Source organism: Malaya genurostris, chromosome 2 (genome assembly GCF_030247185.1).
Source record: "Malaya genurostris strain Urasoe2022 chromosome 2, Malgen_1.1, whole genome shotgun sequence".
NCBI classification, from domain to species: Eukaryota; Metazoa; Arthropoda; class Insecta; order Diptera; family Culicidae; genus Malaya; species Malaya genurostris.
Genome location: NC_080571.1, coordinates 1,837,128 through 1,858,217, shown reverse-complemented (window position 1 = coordinate 1,858,217; position 21,090 = coordinate 1,837,128). Strand labels below are relative to the sequence as shown.

At 40.8% G+C, this 21,090-nt stretch overlaps 1 protein-coding gene across 4 annotated transcripts in view; it reads right to left on the bottom strand.

Moving 5' to 3' along the window:
• Positions 1–9,623: 9,623 nt before the first annotated feature.
• The window catches only part of LOC131432730 (activating transcription factor 3), a 170,267-nt gene continuing 158,800 nt past the window's right edge, over positions 9,624–21,090 (bottom strand). For all 4 annotated transcript variants that reach the window (XM_058599208.1, XM_058599205.1, XM_058599206.1 and 1 more), the window contains 2 exons: positions 14,111–14,392; positions 9,624–14,056 (listed from right to left, as the gene is read on the bottom strand). In XM_058599208.1, the coding sequence (XP_058455191.1) occupies positions 12,854–14,056; positions 14,111–14,392 (1,485 nt within the window). In that variant the 3' untranslated portion in view covers positions 9,624–12,853. The remainder of the gene's footprint in view (positions 14,057–14,110; positions 14,393–21,090) is intronic.

Genomic DNA, 21,090 nt, shown 5'->3' with positions numbered 1-21,090 from the left:
GTAACAACGAGAAGTGGCTTTTACACAGCAAGCTTTGTGTATTGATTCCGCGTTGGAAGCAGCAGTGGACTCTTTTGTTCAACCAAGCAGTGTCGGACAATAACACATTTTTATTGTTTGCCGCCTACGAGCCTGCCGGTGAAAACAGATCAAGGTCACGCTGAGGAATCAGGAGGAATATATCACCTAACAGCTCATCGTGCCATACTAGCTAAGTACTTTTTTAAACTTTTTTTTTCTGATTTTCTATCTTTTTCACTTCTGTCTATCTTTATTGTTAAAAGTGCGGGAGATTCTACTCCCGCACATTAAAAAAAAAAATGTCCGCTAGTGACGTCACCAGCGTCCCGGAGGAGGAACATATAGATGGCGAAGGCGAAGAGCATCTAATGTCCGACTCTGAATACGATATTCCTTTATCGGACAACCTCGCTCCCTCGCCTGAGAAGCCTCCCCTTCGTCGTAAGGTTTACCAGGACGATGGTTCGGGGGGCCCGTGGGTGGTGTACTTCCGGCCTTTATCGAAACCTCTTAGAGTAATGAATATTGCTCGGGACCTGTCGAAACACTACTCGGCAGTAAAGCATATGGACAAAGTGTCGCCAAATAAATTGCGCGTTGTTGTGTCCGACGTGAAGCAAGCAAATGAGATTGCTGCCGACGAGCTTTTCACGAGGGAGTACCGCGTGTACATCCCGTCACATGTGGTGGAGATCGACGGTGTGGTACGGGACGAGAGTCTGACAATCGAAGATCTGTTGAAGGATGGGGAAGGCCGCTTCAAAAACCCCGACCTTCAGCCAGTGAAAATATTGGAGTGCAAGCAATTGCACTCCAAGTCGATAGACGGTAAATTTTACCCATCAGACTCATTTCGCGTGACCTTTGCCGGATCTGCACTTCCAAATTATTTGCTAGTGGGAGGGGTTCGTCTACCTGTCCGGATGTACATACCACGACTAATGCACTGCTCGAATTGCAAAAAGTTTGGGCACACGGCAAACTTCTGCTGCAATAAACCGCGATGCGGTAAATGTGGGGAAGATCATGAAGACAATTCCTGTAGCAAGACCGCTAACAAGTGCATTTACTGTAGCGAAAGTCTTCATGATCTCTCGGTGTGTCCAATATACATACAGCGGGAAGAAAAGCTCAAACGATCCGTGAAAGAGCGCTCTAGGCGGTCTTATGCGGATATACTCAAAAAAACAGTACAATCGAACGCTGAGAACCCGTTTGCCCTCTTGCCAGTTGACGAAGATATCTCTGACGACCCCGGCGAAGGACCATCTTACTCATTTACTGAAGGAAGCAGGAAAAGACCAAACATGGCTTCTCCAAAGCTACCACGTAAAGGCCTTAGACTGACTTCGCCGCAGAATACTCCAATTAAAACAAAAAGCGCTGACTCAAAACCGAAGCAAATCCCTCCTGGTTTAAGCAAACTAAGAGATAAAAAGGAGTACCCAGCGCTTCCAGGGGCAACAAAGCACCCAAGTGACCCCAAATCACAGCAAGACAATCAGACAAAATCTGGATTGCTGAGATTCTCTGATATTGTGGACTGGATTTTAACAGCCTTCAACATTAATGATCCTCTTAAAAGCTTACTAACTGCTTTAGTGCCAACAGTAAGAGCATTTTTGAAACAGTTGACTGATCAATGGCCCCTCCTTTCTGCGATCGTATCCTTCGATGTCTAACTCACCACTAGAAATCGAGGATATGATCACTGTGCTCCAATGGAACTGCAGAAGTATCATCCCAAAACTAGATTCTTTCAAATTATTGATAAACAACCGTAACTGCGACGCATTTAGCTTATGCGAAACATGGCTTACTTCTAACATCACCCTAGACTTCCACAATTTCAACATTATTCGACTGGATCGGGAAGACTCTTACGGAGGGGTACTTTTAGGGATCAAAAAGTGCTATTCATTTCACCGTATTAACCTCCCCTCGATACCGGGAATTGAAGTTGTTGCTTGCGAAATCAATATTAAAGGCAAAGATCTATGTATTGCTTCCATCTACATTCCTCCCAGAGTCTCGATAGGGCATCGACGGCTTGCAGACATCATAGAACTCCTTCCTTCACCGCGACTGGTTTTAGGGGACTTTAACTCGCATGGTACAGGATGGGGCTGCATATATGATGATAACCGTTCTTCGCTAATCCAAGATCTATGTGACAACTTCAATATGACAATTCTAAACACGGGAGAAATGACACGGTACCCTAGACCGCCAGCACAACCAAGTGCGTTGGATTTATCCCTTTGCTCGACCTCGCTACAGTTAGATTGCAAGTGGAAGGTAATCTGTGATCCTCACGGTAGCGATCACTTGCCGATCATGGTTTCAATCGCCAACCGCATAAAACCATCGAAAACAATCAATGTTTCGTACGATCTCACACGAAACATTGATTGGAAAAGCTACGCAAGCTCGATATCGGAGAAACTAGAATTATCACAGGAGCTTCCTCCGGAGGAAGAGTATACATTTTTGGCTGGCTTGATTCTTGACACCGCAATTCAAGCTCAGACGAAACAAGTACCCAGCGCGCAAACTAGTACACGTTCTCCCAACCCATGGTGGGACAAAGAGTGCTCAGAGCTGAAAACGGAAAAAGCTTCAGCCTTCATCTCGTTTAGAAGGAACGGAACCCCAGATAATTATCGGAAATACGCGGCGTTAGAATTTCAAATGAAAACTCTGATTAAAGCTAAGAAACGCGGTTACTGGCGAAGGTTTGTTGACGGATTAACGAGAGAAACAGCAATGAGCACTCTTTGGAATACGGCCCGTCGCATGCGCAATCGAAATCACGCGAACGAAAGCGAGGAATATTCTAACCGCTGGATATTTGATTTTGCTAAGAAAGTATGTCCCGATTCTGTTCCGGAACAGAAGATATCCCGCGTCGCGACATCGAACTCGAACGAAACCCCGTTTTCAATGGCGGAGTTTTCACTTGCGCTCCTTTCGTGTCACAATAAAGCCCCAGGGTTAGACCGAATTAAATTCAACTTGCTGAAAAATCTGCCTGACTCTGCTAAAAGACGCTTGCTGAATTTATTCAACACGTTCCTTAAGGGTAACATTGTACCACATGATTGGAGACAAGTGAAGGTTATCGCTATTCAAAAACCAGGAAAACCAGCCTCCGAGCACAATTCGTACCGGCCGATTGCTATGCTTTCCTGTATTCGAAAATTGTTGGAGAAAATGATTCTCTTCCGTCTAGACAATTGGGCCGAGACAAATGGATTGCTTTCAGATACACAATTTGGGTTCCGCAGAGGCAAAGGAACGAACGATTGTCTTGCGCTGCTCTCAACAGAAATTCAAATGGCATTTGCTCGTAAAGAACAAATGGCATCAGTTTTCCTCGACATCAAGGGGGCATTTGATTCAGTTTCCATTAATATTCTATCCGAGAAGTTGCATCAGCATGGTCTTTCACCAGTTTTGAACAACTTTTTATATAATCTATTGTCCGAGAAACACATGCATTTTGAGCATGGTGATTTGACGACATCACGATTCAGTTACATGGGTCTTCCTCAGGGCTCATGTTTAAGCCCCCTTTTATACAATTTTTACGTAAATGACATCGATAAATGCATCAACACATCTTGCACGCTAAGACAACTTGCCGACGACAGCGTTGTGTCTATTATAGGACCCAAAGCTACCGATCTCCAAGGACCATTACAAGATACTCTAGACAACTTGTCATCATGGGCTCTTCAAATGGGTATCGAGTTCTCTACGGAGAAAACTGAGCTGGTTGTATTTTCGAGGAAGCGAGAACCAGCACAATTACAGCTTCAACTAAGGGGTGAAACCATAGCTCAGGTCTTCACATTCAAATATCTCGGGGTCTGGTTCGACTCCAAAGGCACCTGGGGATGTCACATTAGGTATCTGAAACAAAAATGCCAACAGAGAATCAACATTCTTCGTACAATAACCGGAACTTGGTGGGGCTCTCACCCAGGAGACCTGATCAGGTTGTACCAAACAACGATATTGTCCGTAATGGAATATGGATGTTTCTGTTTCCGCTCCGCTGCGAATATTCATTTCATTAAACTGGAAAGAATTCAGTATCGTTGTTTACGTATTGCCTTAGGTTGCATGCAGTCGACTCATACGATGAGTCTTGAAGTACTGGCGGGCGTCTTACCGTTGAAAAATCGATTCTGGGATCTCTCATATCGATTGCTAATCCGATGCGACATCCTGAATCCGATGGTGATTGAAAATTTCGAAAGGCTTGTCGAGCTCAATTCTCAAACCCGTTTTATGTCCTTGTATTTTGACTACATGGCTCAAAATATAAATCCTTCTTCGTTTGTTTCCAACCGTGTTCATTTGGTGGATACTTCTAATCTTACTGTGTTTTTCGATACATCCATGCAAGAAGAAATTCGTGGAATCCCGGATCCTGTACGCCCTCAAGAGATCCCAAAAATTTTTAATAATAAGTTTAAAGAAGTTGACTGTAATAAAATGTTTTACACTGACGGATCACATCTCGACGGGTCCACTGGCTTCGGTATATTCAATGTAAATTTCACCGCTTCCTATAAACTCAGTGATCCAGCTTCAGTTTACGTCGCAGAACTAGCTGCAATTCAGTATACCCTTGAGATCATTGACACTCTGCCCACAGATCACTACTTCATTGTATCGGACAGTCTCAGTTCCATTGAGGCTCTCCGTTCAGTGAAGCCTGGAAAGCACTCACCGTATTTCCTGGGGAAAATACGGGAACAATTGAGTGCTTTATCTGCAAAATCATACCAGATTACCTTGGCTTGGGTCCCCTCACATTGTTCCATACGGGGCAATGAGAGGGCGGACTCGTTAGCCAAGGTGGGCGCACTAGAAGGTGATATCTATGAAAGACCAATCTGCTTCAATGAATTTTTCAGTTGCTGTCGTCAGAGAACTCTAGCCAGCTGGCAAAATACATGGAATAGTGGAACTCTGGGACGATGGATGCACTCAATAATTCCACAGGTATCGACGAAAGCTTGGTTCCGGGGGTTAGACGTGAGCCGTGACTTTATTCGTGTAATGTCAAGGCTCATGTCTAATCATTATATGTTCAGCGCGCATCTCCGTCGTGTGGGGCTCGCCGAGAGTGGTGTCTGCGTTTGCGGTGAGGGTTATCATGACATCGAGCATGTTGTTTGGATGTGTGTCGAGTATTGTGATGCCAGGTCCCAACTCATAGGTTCCCTTCGGGCCCGAGGTATACCACCCTTCGTTCCAGTCCGCGACGTCTTGGCAACTCGAAATCTTCCTTATATGACTCTCATCTACAACTTCTTGAAAACTATCAATGCTCAAATTTAGTGCTCTCTCTATCTCTTTCTCGTCTACAGCTCTATCGCACTCTTCTTTACGTTGCTGAAAGTATGGCCCGTATGAACGATGCTTCGGAGCATGTACCTGCCTTGAACTGACTGAGTTGCTGGAAACTACCCAAAAACGTCACACGTACATCAGAGAACACCAACAAAGCATCCCAGCCAAGGATAATCTCTATCGTTACAATCTGAAGAACGTGAAGATCCAGAAAACTCTAAAAAATTTGTGCCACAAACGAATGATGTATTGTAACTCAAAATCAATATTTTGTAAATCCCACCCTCCTCACATTCCTTTACTAACTCTAGGGGAGTATGCCGCCCCCTTAATACGGCGTCCCTTCTTCCCCTATAACAACAAGACAATCGGCCACGTTAAGCTAAAGCAAATGAGCCAAATAAAAAATTTTATTATAAAAAAAAAAAGTATTAAGGCGAAATTCTGTGCCTCAATAAGACACACAAAATTCCATCCGCATAGTATCGAATGGCTTTCTCTATCAGAGCTGCGGAACATCCACTGGATTAGGTACTGATTCTTCAGTTAGAGCATCATCAACGTACACTGATCAAATGGAACGAGACCAATTGAAAACGTTGATGTTGGTTAAACAGCGAGTTCCAGCAGTTGAACGATGAGTAGGATGCAGCAAGGACGAAAATGATATAAAATCGCACGAGAGCGAGTGAGAATGAGAACCGTTCACGTTGAGGCTACACGCCGCAGGGTGTCAAGTTCAAAGATAATAGTGGTAACCATCTCAAGAACGAATCTGAAGGAAGCGAAAGGAGGAAGCAGTACTACGATGAGTATGTAAATGAAGAAACACAAGATATAAAGAACATCACCAGAATCGATCTCGAACGGCACGATCAGCTTTATGGTTTTACTGACAACGTGGATATGAGTAACTTTGAGAAGATGAAGGATACATACATCGGACTGAAAGCCGAAGCTGGGCCTATCCGACTGGCCTTAAATGCGTCGAAGACAAAAAACACGAGAGCAAGATTCGTTAGAGAAGAAACGAAATTGATGAACGATACTGACGAAGTCGTGTATTAGAGATCACTGATGATCGTCGACAAAGAAAACAGAAGAAAAATACAGAGTCGTATTTTAGTAGGAAATTGTGCTTACTTCGGTCGCAGGACATCCCTGGGTTCATTAAAAACACGCCACTGCACAGTGGTTCAAAAGCGCAATTTCTCGCTCTTAATTGATAACTCATAGAAACGTGGTTTTTGAGGTGCAGTATTTTCAGCAAAGTTGCTCAAAATGATTGACGCCATCTTTTGGCGAATTTTGTTTATGTGATTAATGGGGGATTAAAGTGAAATAAAAATATTATTTTTGCTCAAGGCCAACATAGGGGCTAAGTTACTTCGACAAAGTTGTGCAGAAAGTTATTTCAAACAAATTTGCTGAAGATACTATTCCCGTCATTTAAGTGTAATTCAAGATATAATGTATTTTCTGAAAAGGGTGTCCTAAAACCAGTTTTTGTACGAAAACACATATATTTTCAATTTATATGAGTTTTTCATGTTCTACAAAGTTGTTTATCATTAAAAACTACACAACTTCATCAAACATACTGTGCTGCTATCATTTCAGTTTAATGAAATAGAGCCATTTTTCATGATATTTTAAACAAAATTCCAACTTTCCTATTATCAAAAGGCTCAGAAAGGTGCAGATGAGACTCCTAACATATTAAACTACTTCAAAAGAGCTTTCATACCGTGGTTGAGTTACTCGTCTGCGATCGTCTGCAGGCGAGATATGTTCTTTTCAAATATCCTTGTCCTTGACATTTTAAATGAAAAGGTTGTAGGTCAGATCAAATTTCAGTATATATTCATTGCCATGGTACTTGTCACAAAATATGATTTTTTTTGAACTGGTTTTAGGACACCCTTTTCAGAAAATACATTATATCATGAATTACACTCAAGTTACGGGAATAGTACTTTCAGCAAATTTGTTTGAAATAACTTTCTGTACAACTTTGTCGAAGTAACTTAGCCTCTATGTTGGCCCTGAGCAAAAATAATATTTTTATTTCACTTTTAGGGGGATAAATCACATAAACAAAATTTGCCAAAAGATGGCGTCTATCATTTTGAGCAACTTTGCTGAAAATACTGTACCTCAAAAACCACGTTTCTATGAGTTATCAATTAAGAGCGCGAAATTGGGCTTTTGAACCACTGTGAACTGTGCGAAATTGGCCATTCGCTATGGTCACGAAACCGGGACTATGTTGACAGAGGAACAACGACCCTTAGAGTTTTTGAAAGAAAGGCATCGAGCAGTTGACATGTAAACAACGAATTGCAACATGCGTCATGTTCGGAAGGATTTTTATTTTCGGAACAATTACTTCGTGTTTTTTTTCTTTTAGTTGTTTTTATTTATTTCCTCGATTTCTCAAGTTTATAGTTTCCATAACGGATGCTATATCGCGATTTGATTTTGACATGACGTGTATGCGCTAGTACAAAGTTTTATTTTATTTTCTGCATCTGATCACGACTTTGCTTCTGTTTCAAACAACAACGATCATAAAAGTGGTAAATATAGTACTGTTACTCGTTTCTGCTTTCTGTTTTTTTACTTCTATCAACTACCCTTAGTTCATATAGTTTTTATCCTTTTGCGTTAATACATTTTACTTTTGTTGTTTTTTTGCTTTTACTTGAGAAATTTTAGTAGTAAGTTAATAAAACGATCGCACTAACAGTTTAGTACGTTTAACGCACGAGAAACAATAAAAATCATAAATTAATCGATTTTGTATAGCGGTTCTACATCAAGGAATCTATCCATCACTAAGTCCGCTTTTAAGAGTGGAAGTCCAGTACCGTCTTGGAAAATAAGGAATACAGGTTAGTTTACGGTGTCATTGTTGGCTTGTTTGATTGTATTTTGCTCTATTTGCTACAGCAGTTGGTCGAAGAACACGATGCCGACACAGGTACGAAGTAGTTTTCACTCAACAAATGTTGTTCAATAAATCTAAAGTTTCGACGCAAAAATTATTTTCAGATAACAGTCCGGTCGCCGTTGGTCTTTCAATAGTGTCAAGACTCCTCCGCCGATCTCGAACCGATGAGCAACCGTTGACTTTTTCGCTGCGGAAAAAATTCATCCGCTTGCACATAGATGGCACAGTTTCTTTCTTACGTGTCAAAACATGGAAATTAAAAAGCAACAACGAGAAAAATAGCAGGGCACGGGGTCACTACCATCAGGGCAAATATTGAAAATATCCGTTTTGACACTAGGGTAAAATGGAACTAATATTTGCGACAGCGAGATGATGTTGGCCCGAAGCCGTCTGCAGGTAACTGTCGGATCGTTTGGGATCGGTTTGGGTTAACCTACTTAACGCGTCTAGATTTCGTTTTGAATTTTGGTCATGCGTTACAACAGTGTAATATTTAAGGCGCTGATTTCGATTAAGCTGTCAGTTTATCTCTGCTCTACATAGTATACGTGTATATATTATATGCTTGTAACATGCATTATAACCTATTATTGAAAATAGGAAGGCATTTATATTTTCTTTTAGTCCGTTGAGTGCGACTCTCTGTGTGCTTGTTGCATGGTCATGAGTGTATAGATCGAAGCAAGCGTTGCGTATTTCAGTTTACTTTATGTAAGGCAAAAGCGACATCCAGCGGCAAACGTGGGCGATAATGGATTGTCATAATGCTGCTGTTGTCGCGAGCGGTCGTTTTCTCCTCTGATTTTTGTTTTTGTTTGACTAGTGTTTGCGCATTAAATTTTTCATTATGGTCAGGTGGATTTCTTTGTTTGCGTTGACAATTAAAGAGTATAATTGATTGCTTTTAAAACGATGATTCCTACGGAGGCTAAACTTTGCTACAATAGCAAAGTTTATTCACAATTATTCACTGCTTCTTGCTTCGCATACCGTGCTTATGCTGGCGGTTGTAAATAGTCTATTCGTTTTTTTTGTGGCTCTTCTATGTACACTAAGCGCAATAGCTCATTCTTTCATCATTAGTATAATCCTACATCTTCAAGTCAAAAGTGTTAAATAAACATGATTGCAATTTGATTGGTCATATCCTCGAGGGCTTGCGCGCGTTAGGCGTCTATTGTTTGCGGATCTCTGCGAACGGAAAAGCGGTGGTTTGTGATCTGCTACAATAGAGGTAGACTAGGACCTACGACTATTGCAAACGTAATGTGTTTTGCGCGGATTAGGTGCGTACATTCTTCAGCAGTTTTTAGAAACAATCCGATGTAAAATAGCTTTAGAGTAATAGCAAATATTACTTTTCCGTTCGAGAGAACAGTGTTCTTATTTTTCTTACTTATGTACCTAACTATATTAAGCTGTTTTTTTTTATAAAAAATACATTCATTCAACATATATTATTCTTAGATCAGATGATAATATACATTTTTATTTCTGATTTTTGCTCCTCCATTTTTTCCTGGAGGGAGGCGAATAAAGCGTTTTTAAATTACTTATAATTATCGTTATCATAAATAAGTTTGGTAAACCGTTTAGGCGGAAGAGTTTAGAACTTTTGATTGATTGCAATCCTTCGCCTATTTGTGGTGAACCAGCGAGATGTTGATATAAATTAGGGAAAAGGAAACGTCGTGGAACGCAAAACTGGTAAAAACTAAATGGCGGCGAAATTATTAGGTATTAGCTTCACCCTAAAATTCGCTGATGGACAACAAACCACCGAAAATAAACAAAAACATCAATAACAAACTTGATGGAAGGCAGAAACGACGGACAAACAGAACGCATTCAAACTTCGGAGGTGTGCGCAACTTTTGGCATGGCTTGCTGTGTCCATCAACGAAGTGGGCTGTGAATATCACATTATGCAGATTTTTTTTAAAATACATAGTGAGAAAGAGAAAGAATTGGAAGTTGGTATGCAGCATGGTGACCGGTTGGAAAAGAACGAACAAAAGACATGATTATTAACTTATGATCGAATAAGGAATGCATCCGTTTTTTTTTTGTAAAGAGAAACCTTTTTTCCTGCTGCTTGGCATACATTCTATAGCATGTACGTAGATATATATTATTGTTTAAAACGATTTAAATTTCGTTTCTTTCTCTTTCCCATTAACTATCACGCTCACACACACACTGCCAAACAGACATCCTCAAACATTCAGTTCAGATTTCGAGCGAGCGTAAGAGTGGGAGAGATAGTCATTCATACAAATGCGCATGGCTTGTGAAACCAGAAAGGTAACCGATTTTTTACACTCGACAAAACTGACAAACAATGTGACTTCTAATCTAAAACGGAAAATTTCAGTTCTGAGTTAATGTAAAGTCTTCTACGACGCGGATTAATTCTTGCCGGATTCCGGAACATCGGTCATGAGGAATCTCTGGCTACGATACCTGGTCAACGGACTCGACAGTGTCTTTTCAATCAACAAACTCGTTCCCATTTTGAACGGGAGCTTAAAGAATGTCGTTATATTGCCATCTTGGATTTTGAGATGACTTGAAACGATTGTTGAAGAATTCAATTTATACGAATAGATAATGGCAGGTTTAATAGAAAAACATTAAAAAAACATAACAAACTGTCAAAGCAAGTAACTGCTGGTGAGCCTTTGTATGAATTAAATTTAGAGTGCAACCTATAAGGGTCAAGATACATTGTTTGAATTAATGCATGGAATCATTCCTGTACGATTTTACCTTCAAATATAGTTAACTAAACTATTAAAACAAGGGTCAGTCGCTTTGAGCAGTGTCTCAATCACATCAAGCAAATGTCAGTACTGTTTAGGGACCAATCAAGCACTTAGGGCAAATTCGTTCCCTTTCTGAGGCACAATACGCGCTGTACCCTAGAGGACTTTTTTTAATTATTCTGATGTACAGTCAAGCCCACGGTTTATTATTTCGGTTTTTGCAGGCTCTAAACCGTTTGTGTAAAGCGACTTAGCCTAGTTCCTAGAATAGTTTATGATCTTCAGAATGGAAATTTTCAGCCTAAACCTTCTATTGTTTTGTTCAAACGACGAGTTGTGATAAAATCGTATGCAATATCTTTACTTTGGCTCTAATACCGCCGAGGAAATGGTTTGCGAATTGTTCAATACTGCTGTTATAGCGACGCGAAAACTCGAAACGAATGTAAAGACTGTCCCAGAAAGTATGGACGCAACCAAAAACCGCTGCTATTTCGCAATGGTTCAGAATCTGTCAATTGTTATGGCTGCGTCCTGTTGTTTACACTCTTCTCTAACCACTTGTGCAGTTGTTTATTCGTTTTCATTAGTTTGTTTCGAAATGCGCGGACTTTCAGCAGAACACCGTCAAAAAATTGTAGACAAATGGTGCAGAGAACGCGGACTGTCACTGAGAAAGATAGCAAAAATGGAAGGAGTAAGTGAAAAAGCCGTGCGAAATGCAATCAGGAAGTTCGTTGAGGATAACACCTTTGAGGATAAACCGAAAACGGGTCGAAGAAAAGGTCCTGCTAACCCTCAGTTGGATAAACGTATATTGAAGGCATTCGAGCAAAAGAAGGAGGTTTCAGTTCGGTATGTGACCAAAAAAGTGGGCACTTCGAAGTCAAATGTTCTTCGTGCTAAAGAACGTTTGAATCTTCGAAGCAGAAACAACCAAAACGTAATATTCTGTTGTTCTAACACTTGTGAATTATTTACAGCGAAATCAAAGTGCGTCCATACTTTCGGGGACAGTCTTTACCTATGTTCATCTTACCTTTAAGGTCAACCTTTCGGATTCGGCAAAATGCTTCATTCGGCGAATGAGCATTCGGCGGCAAGATTCGCAAGATTTTTTTTTCTATTCACCTTCCGAATCCGAATCTTAAGTTCAATTGTAAAATTGTATGCTCGGTTCAACAGGAGTTGAAAATCGAGTTCTGAAGTGGCACTGTAAAGTCGGCGGACAGTTAAAATTTCAAAGTATATTTTGGGTTTTTATAGCTTAAATGAAAAAAAAAAATTTTTTTTTGTCGACCAGTGTAGTGACTCGGAGCTGTGCACAGAAGGACAGTAATCACCAAGTGACGAACCATCAATCATTCGTGCCAGCTAAGCTGAATTGAATTACGACGGTTTCTTTTCCGGTTACTTCAAGAATTTCGGTACACTTCGACCTAGCAGCGAACAAAAGCTCAAAACTCATGCACACGTACACAAATACACACATACAATCATAACGAGCGATAGAATTAAAAAACGATTAAAACGAAAATACGCGGTAACTTGCGAGAGTCGGTTGTGAAAAAAAATCGTTCGTAAAATGCAAAGCCTACTATTACTACCGGCTACATTGTATGGCCTACTTGGGTGAGTTGCACACGTCAGACGAAAATAAAACAGCGCGAAAAACATTCCAAAATGTCCCCCGTCAATACTACAGCATCAACAGCGGAAACGGCGATGTTGACGGTGAGGACGGTCACGCCAGGCAGCTCCCATTGATGTTGGTATAGGATGTGATGCCACTGTCCAGATCGGTAAACTCGCCAGTGTCGTGCTCGGGCAGAATCAAAAAGTCATTCGTAACGATTGCACCGCCCAGAGATGAATGGGACAAGAATTGGTTGGGATTATGGATGGTTTGCTGATGAGGTAGTAGTAAACCAAGATTCTGCTGTAGATGGCACTGTTGTTGGTGTTGTTGTTGGTGGTGGTGGTGGTGCTGCTGTTGTTGCTGAAGTTGCTGATTTTCCTGCGGCTGATTGGTCGTCAGCATGGCATACTCCGATGGTTTGAGAATGACAGTATCGAAGTTGGAGCTGAATTCAAGCAAAGCGTTCGAAGCGTTGTCTTTAACCGCTAATGATGTTAGTTTGTCATTTTCGTTGGCATGATGACTATCAAGGGTGTTACTATCGTTGTTGTTGTTGTTGTACAGATCCATGGAACTATCGAACAAAAACCGATCGGCTGATTGTATCGTAGTGTACGGACTGCTGGTGTCAATGAGTTCATTTTTCAGGATAAAATCGGCGCTGGGAAGAGTGACCGGCACGGGAGGATGATTTTCCGTGATGGTGGTCGTTGTACTGGTTGCCGATATTGGTCGCTTCACGCTGGCTCCTGATCGTTGTCGCGGTTTTGGTCCAGGTTTGGAGCGAGTTCGTTGTTGCTGACCGTTTGGAATGTATTCGGATTTTAGCGGTTGGCTGGGGAAGCTGTTCACATCCATAACGTCGGTTGGCGTTCCGTAGTTAACTTCAGTCGGAGAAAGTTTACAGTAGCCAGGTGGTAAAGTGTTATCCTGCTTGGAATAGTCTCCTAGTTCACTTCCGCTTTTGAGACATTCAGAGTACTTGATTTCACCGGCGTTGTCCAGGAAGTTAAGATCATTCAGAAATTTACAGTTATTATTCGTAATGGTAGACAGACTAGGAAGTGGTTGGTAACCTTTCTGATGAACGCAGGTAGGACTGTGAGCTTGAAGTACTTCCATCAGTTTTCGCCGCTGATTTTCCAGTTCGCTAACCTGTGATTTTAGCTCCTTGTTTTGTGCATCCAGTGTTTCCGACTCGTTGACCAAATTGACGGTACGTTCGCGTTTCTTCATCCGGCACTTGGTGGCAGCGATCTTGTTGCGTTCCCGACGTCGACGACGACGATCCTCATCCTCAGGCGTTAGCTGGAAGATAATATCGTCAATCAGCTGCCATCTGAAAATAAAATTCAAACTTACCCCAGTACGAGGACTGCCCGTTCGACCATTACCTCCCGTAGAGGAACATCCACTGGTGGTCCGGTGATTTTCCACATCATCCTCGCTCGTCTGCAAGTCAGTATCGTGGCGCAATTTCTGTCTTGACCCACCATTACTCCTTTTTCCTCTTTCACTTCCTCCACCTCCACCGCCACCACCACCACTGGACGACTCGTTGCCATCGCTGGATTCGCATCCGCTGTGCTTGCGTTTGCTCTGTATTAGCAGCTTCACACCGGCCTTGATCAGTTGCGAGCGGGTCTAAAAGGAATAGAAACAAAAATCTAGGTTAGCAATGCACTCGAACAGCCCCAGTTTCAAGAATTCTTAAAGTGTACGATCAGGTTGGTGTGGGGCCGACCAACCCATGCCGAGCGATTGCCACCTTCGTGGATCATATCTCACCGCTAACTTTTTAAACAAACACACCACAACCGACTGCGTTGATGTAAATTGGAAGAAACGATCGACCAAATTTGCATAACACATAACTTTTGGGATCCTTCGTCTCGCGGCGCGATGCTCGACGTTTGGTGCGTGGTATTCAATGCGCGTTTTGCCTCTCGCGAAGAATTGTTATTAATGAATACTAATAAAAATGAATAGCTTGTCCCTGTTGTGAGGTATTTTTTTTTATTCCTGTTGCTTGGCAGCATTGCATTTTTGTTAAGTTCGCTTTAAACTCTCTGCCAAGATCGTTGATTGCCACAGTGCAGTTTTTTGTGTGTCGTTTTCGACATGGTAAAATTTGTGCTTTTAACTGGTTAAGTAAACAATGATTAATTTGGCTACATCCACCACCAGAAAGTAGCGGATAGTGTTACTCTGTGGCATTTCGAGTCGAAGCGATCGTTGAAATACACAATCGTTCGCATGGAGCAAACCGTTTCGTTGGTTTTGAACGAGCCAGCTTCAATTTAGCTTCTTGACAGATTAGGTTCTAGCATTGGTTTCTTGCTACTCAGGCAAAAATACGTTAATCAAACAGCATATTTCACTGCTTTTTAAAAACTAAAATACGTTTAGCGTTAACTATAAAATGTCTTAGTTTTTACTATTGAATACCTACCAAATAAGAATTACACTATAAGTACGTTGTATCGTGCATTTCAGTTCAATTCAACTGAATAATTAGTTAAAACAACTGAGAAACTTCTTACTTTCAAATGGAGCTAATTCTAAAATCTATAGTTTTCCATTTGGGACGTGTGTCATTGCTCAATTGGAGTGTATGTCATTGTCAAACGACTGAACGTGGAGATGTACTGGGAAGAATCAAGTTCCCGTTGAAGGGCATGATTTGGCAAGCGATTTGCAATTGCGGTTAAAAAAACGGAACAATTTGTCGCGTTCTCGATGATGACATCCCAATTTAACATCGAAGAATGCCGGAAACGTTTGTATAGCCGTTTATCCGTAAGCATATGGTGATAAGCAGTGGTGGTAAATTGCGAACCGAACGCCGATGCTTCTGCAAATTTACTCAAAACTGTTCACCGAGCGTAAGCATGCGATAGGTTCGAAAACTATTCCCTCGGTTAATGCGAAGGTGTTCTGTGCTCGGTGATCGGCGAAGCAATCTGTTTTGAACTGTTCGGTTGGTGGACCATCGGCGAGGGTCGAGTAAACTGCGTTCGATACGATGCTTTGTTGATTTCAAGTCTCGCATCTTGGTTTTGAAATTATCAACGCACACGTGATCAGCACCAAGAAATTCTTTTGCTCGATTGATAAAACGATCAAATGCAATTGAAATGGCATTATTTTGAACATTATCAGTGTGCGTAGGGTGGCTCGATATGGAAAATAGTATTTTTTTTTTTCCATAAATACGTTTATTTCTTAAGGCAGTTTACATAAGTTTTTCTTCGCCGTAGCATCACTTTTACATAATATTCTTATCCTAATTTAATTCTAACATAGTCACAACGTTTTGAATTTATTAAAACATATTCTCTTATAGCTTAAATATCATCTTAGGTAACTCGTCATTAATTATGAAATCTACTCGGAAATATTATTTGAACCAAACGATTAACTTCTATAAATTATAAAATAAGCTGTTATTTTCAGACATTTTGTTGATAATTTCATAAACTGTTTCGAGTTTGTTTGTATCATTACATAATTTTTATTCTAATTTAGCTATTGGTTGAACTCATGGACGCAGCTGGGATCAGAACTAAGTCTTGAAAGGGGCCTTTATTAAATTGAAACTCCAGTTTTCTTTATGAAATGATAAATAAGTTTCATGTATGAAAGGTCACGACAAGCAAGAATGTCTCGAACTGGGATATTGGATAGTCTACCTTGGGTACGCAAAGAATTTATTAGTTGAGATCTGACATCACGATACTCCACGCATGTCCAAACGACATGATCAATATCCCGATAACCTTCTCCGCAAGCACAATGATTAGTCTCGGAGAGCCCAATTCGAAGGAGATGTGCATCTAACGTGTAGTGATTGGACATGAGTCTGGACATCACACGAATGAAATCTCTACTCACATCCAGTCCCCTGAACCATGCCTTTGTCGATATTTTCGGAATAATTGAGTGCATCCACCGACCCAGATCATCTTTATCCCAAGAAGCTTGCCAGCTGGCAAGTGTTCTTTGGCGAGACGAGCTATAGAATTCGTTGAAAGCAATTGGTCTCTCATAAATTTCACCCTCAATAGCACCACGTTTGGCTAAAATATCGGCTCTTTCATTGCCAGGAATGGAGCAATGAGCCGGGACCCAGACTATAGTGATTAGATAATTATTGTTCAATATGTCGTTCAGGCACTGTTTTATTTTGCCCAAGAAAAACGGTTCATTTTTGCCAGTCATGTTTGAGCGAATGGCTTCAATTGCACTCAGACTATCTGTGAAGAGGAAATAATGGTTTGGAATTAATGTGACGATTACACTCAAACTATAATGAACTGCTGCTAGCTCTGCTATATAAACAGATGCAGGTTCTTGAAGCCTAAATGAGGCCGAAACATTATTGTTGAACATACCAAACCCTGTCGCTTCTTCAATTCGCGATCCGTCCGTGTAAAACATTTTCTCAGAGTCAATATGCCTGAACTTACTTGAAAATATTTTTGGGATTTCCGTCGAGCGTAGATGATCCGGGATTCCACGCACTTCACGCTGCATGGATGTATCGAAAAATAAAGTTGAGTCAGGGGCACTTAGGATGCTGACACGGATAGGAATATATCTTGAAGGGTTGATTTCCTGTGACATATGGTTAAAATATACTGTCATGAATTTTGTTTGAGATCGAAGCTCGACTAGTCGTTCGAAATTATTAATTACCATGGGATTCAGCACCTCACATCTTATTAGCAGGCGTGATGAAAGCTCCCAAAATCGATCTTTTAATGGAAGAACTCCCGCCAGAACTTCAAGACTCATTGTATGTGTCGAATGCATGCAGCCTAAGGCAATTCGCAAACAACGGTACTGAATTCGCTCAAGTTTGATAAAATGAGAGTTTGCAGCGGAACGAAAACAAACGCATCCATATTCCATCACTGAAAGTATCGTTGTTTGATACAATTTTATTAGATCTTGCGGATGAGATCCTGTTATTGTTCGAAGAAAATTTACTCTTTGTTGGCATTTCGTTATCAGATACCTAACGTGTCCTCCCCACGTGCATTTGGAATCGAACCACACCCCGAGGTATTTAAAAGTTAAAACCTGTTGGATCATTCTTCCCATCATATGGAGCTGAAGCTGCGCGGGATCATGCTTTCTTGAAAAGACGACAAACTCTGTTTTCTCCGCAGAGAATTCGATACCAAGATGAACAGCCCAATCGGACAAGTTATCTAAGGTATCTTGCAATGGTTTATGCAGATCAAAAGTTTTGGGTCCAGTAACTGAAACCACGCCATCATCTGCCAATTGCCTTAGTGTACATGGGGTTACTAGACAGCTGTCAATGTCATTCACGTAAAAATTATAGAGGAGCGGACTGAGGCATGAGCCTTGCGGGAGACCCATGTAGCTAATTCTGAATGTTGCCAAATCGCCATGTGAAAAATACATGCACTTCTCTGACAAAAGGTTGTGCAAATAATTATTTATAACCGCTGGAAGTCCATGTTGGTGGAGCTTGTCTGAAAGAACATCAATGGAAACTGAATCAAATGCTCCTTTAATGTCTAAAAATACAGATGCCATTTGTTGCTTTTGAGCGAAGGCAATTTGGATGTCAGACGAAAGTAATGCAAGGCAATCATTCGTCCCTTTATTTCTACGGAAGCCAAACTGAGTATCTGACAACAAACCGTTCGTCTCGACCCAAGTGTCGAGACGTCGTAGAATATTTTTTTCGAACAATTTTCTGATGCAGGACAACATCGCAATGGGTCTATATGAGTTGTGATTGGAAGCTGGTTTCCCCGGTTTTTGAATGGCGATAACTTTCACTTGTCTCCAGTCAGGTGGAACAATATTTTGCTCAAGAAACTTGTTGAACAATTCCAACAAACGTCTTTTTGCGAGGTTGGGCAGATTCTTCACCAAGTTGAATTTAATTCTGTCCAACCCAGGGGCGTTATTGTTACAAGACAAGAGTGCTATAGAAAATTCCATCATTGAAAATGGGTTATTAATAAAACCATTATTTGGAGGAGATTCCCGTATAATGCTTTGCGTAGGAACAGAATCTGGGCAAACTTTCCTAGCAAAGTCAAATATCCATCGGTTCGAGTATTCATCACTCTCATTGCCCACGTTACGATTCCTCATTCGTCTGGCCGTATTCCAAAGAGTGCTCATTGAGGTTTCTCTTGACAAACCTTCGACAAAATGTCTCCAATAGCTACATTTTTTGGCTCGAAGTATGCTCTTGTACTTGGTTTCTAAAATCATAAGCTTTTCAAAATTCTGAGGAGTTCCTCCTCCCCGTTTTAGAAACGTCTTGCAAGCATTTTGTTTTGCGAGTTTAGCCTCTGAGCACTCTTTGTCCCACCAGGGGTTGGGAGGCCTTCTGTTAGTCGTTGGCCCAGGAAAGCGTTTAGTTTGGGATTGTTCTGCTGCCTCCAGAATCGAACAAATGAGGAAGTCATATTCTTCAAGTGGAGGGAGCTCTTCCATTGAATTCAAAATACTAGAGATTCTACTTTGGTATTTAATCCAGTCGATATTTTTTGTCAAATCATATGGAATACTAGCTGAATTAGCAATACATTTGTTACAGCTAATTGAGATGATGATTGGTAAATGATCGCTACCGTGTAAATCAGGCAATATTTTCCAGGTGCAATCTAGTCGAATTGATGTTGAGCAAAGAGATAGATCTAATGCACTTGGGCGTGCAGGAGGTCTTGGGATCCGTGTCATGCTACCCATATTTAATACCGTCATGCTAAAATTGTCACAAATGTTTTGTATTAAAGATGATCTGCTATCATTGTAAACGGAACCCCACATCATTCCGTGCGAATTTAAATCCCCCAGAATCAATCGTGGAGCAGGAAGGGCTTCAACCATTTCATTAAGCTGTCGCTGTCCAACTTGTGCTTTTGGAGGAATATAAACCGAAGCTATGCAAATATCTTTGCCTTTAATGTTTATTTGGCAAGCAACAACTTCTATACTAGAAGTTGAAGGGATGTTTAATCTATAAAAGGAACAGCATTTCTTAATTCCCAAAAGCACTCCACCATACGGAGAGTCTCTATCGAGACGTATAATGTTAAAATCATTAAAATTTAAAGCTATGTTTGAAGTAAGCCATGTTTCGCATAAAGCAAATACATCACATTTTTGACTATGCAATAAAATTTTAAATGAATCAAGTTTTGGCATGATGCTTCGACAATTCCACTGCAGGACAGTGATTGTATCATTTGCGGCGGGTGATAAATTATCCATCAAAAGATACAAAACCTGAGACAATTGGCCATTGAGCTGATAACTGCTTCAAAAAATTTCTAGCTATTGGAAGGAATGCCATTATGAGGGTCTTTAAGGGTTCAGATATATTGAATGCTGAGAAAATCCATTCAACAATTTCCGAAAACTTCAGTAATCCTGTTGGTGGCTGTGAAATGGAGCCCACAGGATTATTACCTTTTTCTGTGCTAGATCCTGGATTGGTTTGTGAATTTGACAAACCAGGAGGCACAGTCTTTGGTTTTGACTTTTTTTGTTTAACACGGGGATCTTTTTTTGAAGATGAAACTTTAGGTGTCTTTTTTGGTAATTTGGAAGAAGACTTCTTTCTCTTAACTGACCCTTGGGTAGTGATAAACGAATTACCTTCACTATTTTCGTCAGAGTCAGAGTCCTCTGGTTCCTCTAGATTTGAAAACCCGTTTTCGGTTTCCAAAGGGGGGACATCAATGACCGTTTTAAGCATTTCTGCATATGTGCGCTTAGACCGTGCTTTTAAAGAAAGCCTAATTTTGTCTTTGTGCACTTTAAATGCAGTGCATACTGAAATATCCTCATGAGGACTTTCCCCACAATAAATACATTTTTCAATTTCCTTGTTGCAATCATTATCTTTATGAGGTCCTTCACACTTAATACATTTTGGTTTATTGCTACAGTAAGTAGCTGTGTGTCCGAATTTTTTGCAGTTCGTACAATTCATTACATTTGGAACAAAAAGCCGAACAGGGAGGCTAATTTTATCGACATAGACATGGGACGGCAACGCAGATCCGGCAAATGTCACTCGAAACGAGTCTGATGGGCGATAAACTTTTTTTCCCTCTTCATAAACTACTGAGTACAGTTGTTTGCACTCCAGTATTTTCACACCCTCAAGCATAGAGTTCTTGAAACGACCAACACCATGCTTGAGTAAATCATCTACCGAAAGACTCGCTTCGGTAACAACACCGTCAATTTCGACATCTTTGGAGGGTATGTAAACTTTATACTCTTTAATGAAATGTTCCGAAGAGACAATATCATTCGCGTGTTTCAAATTATTTACC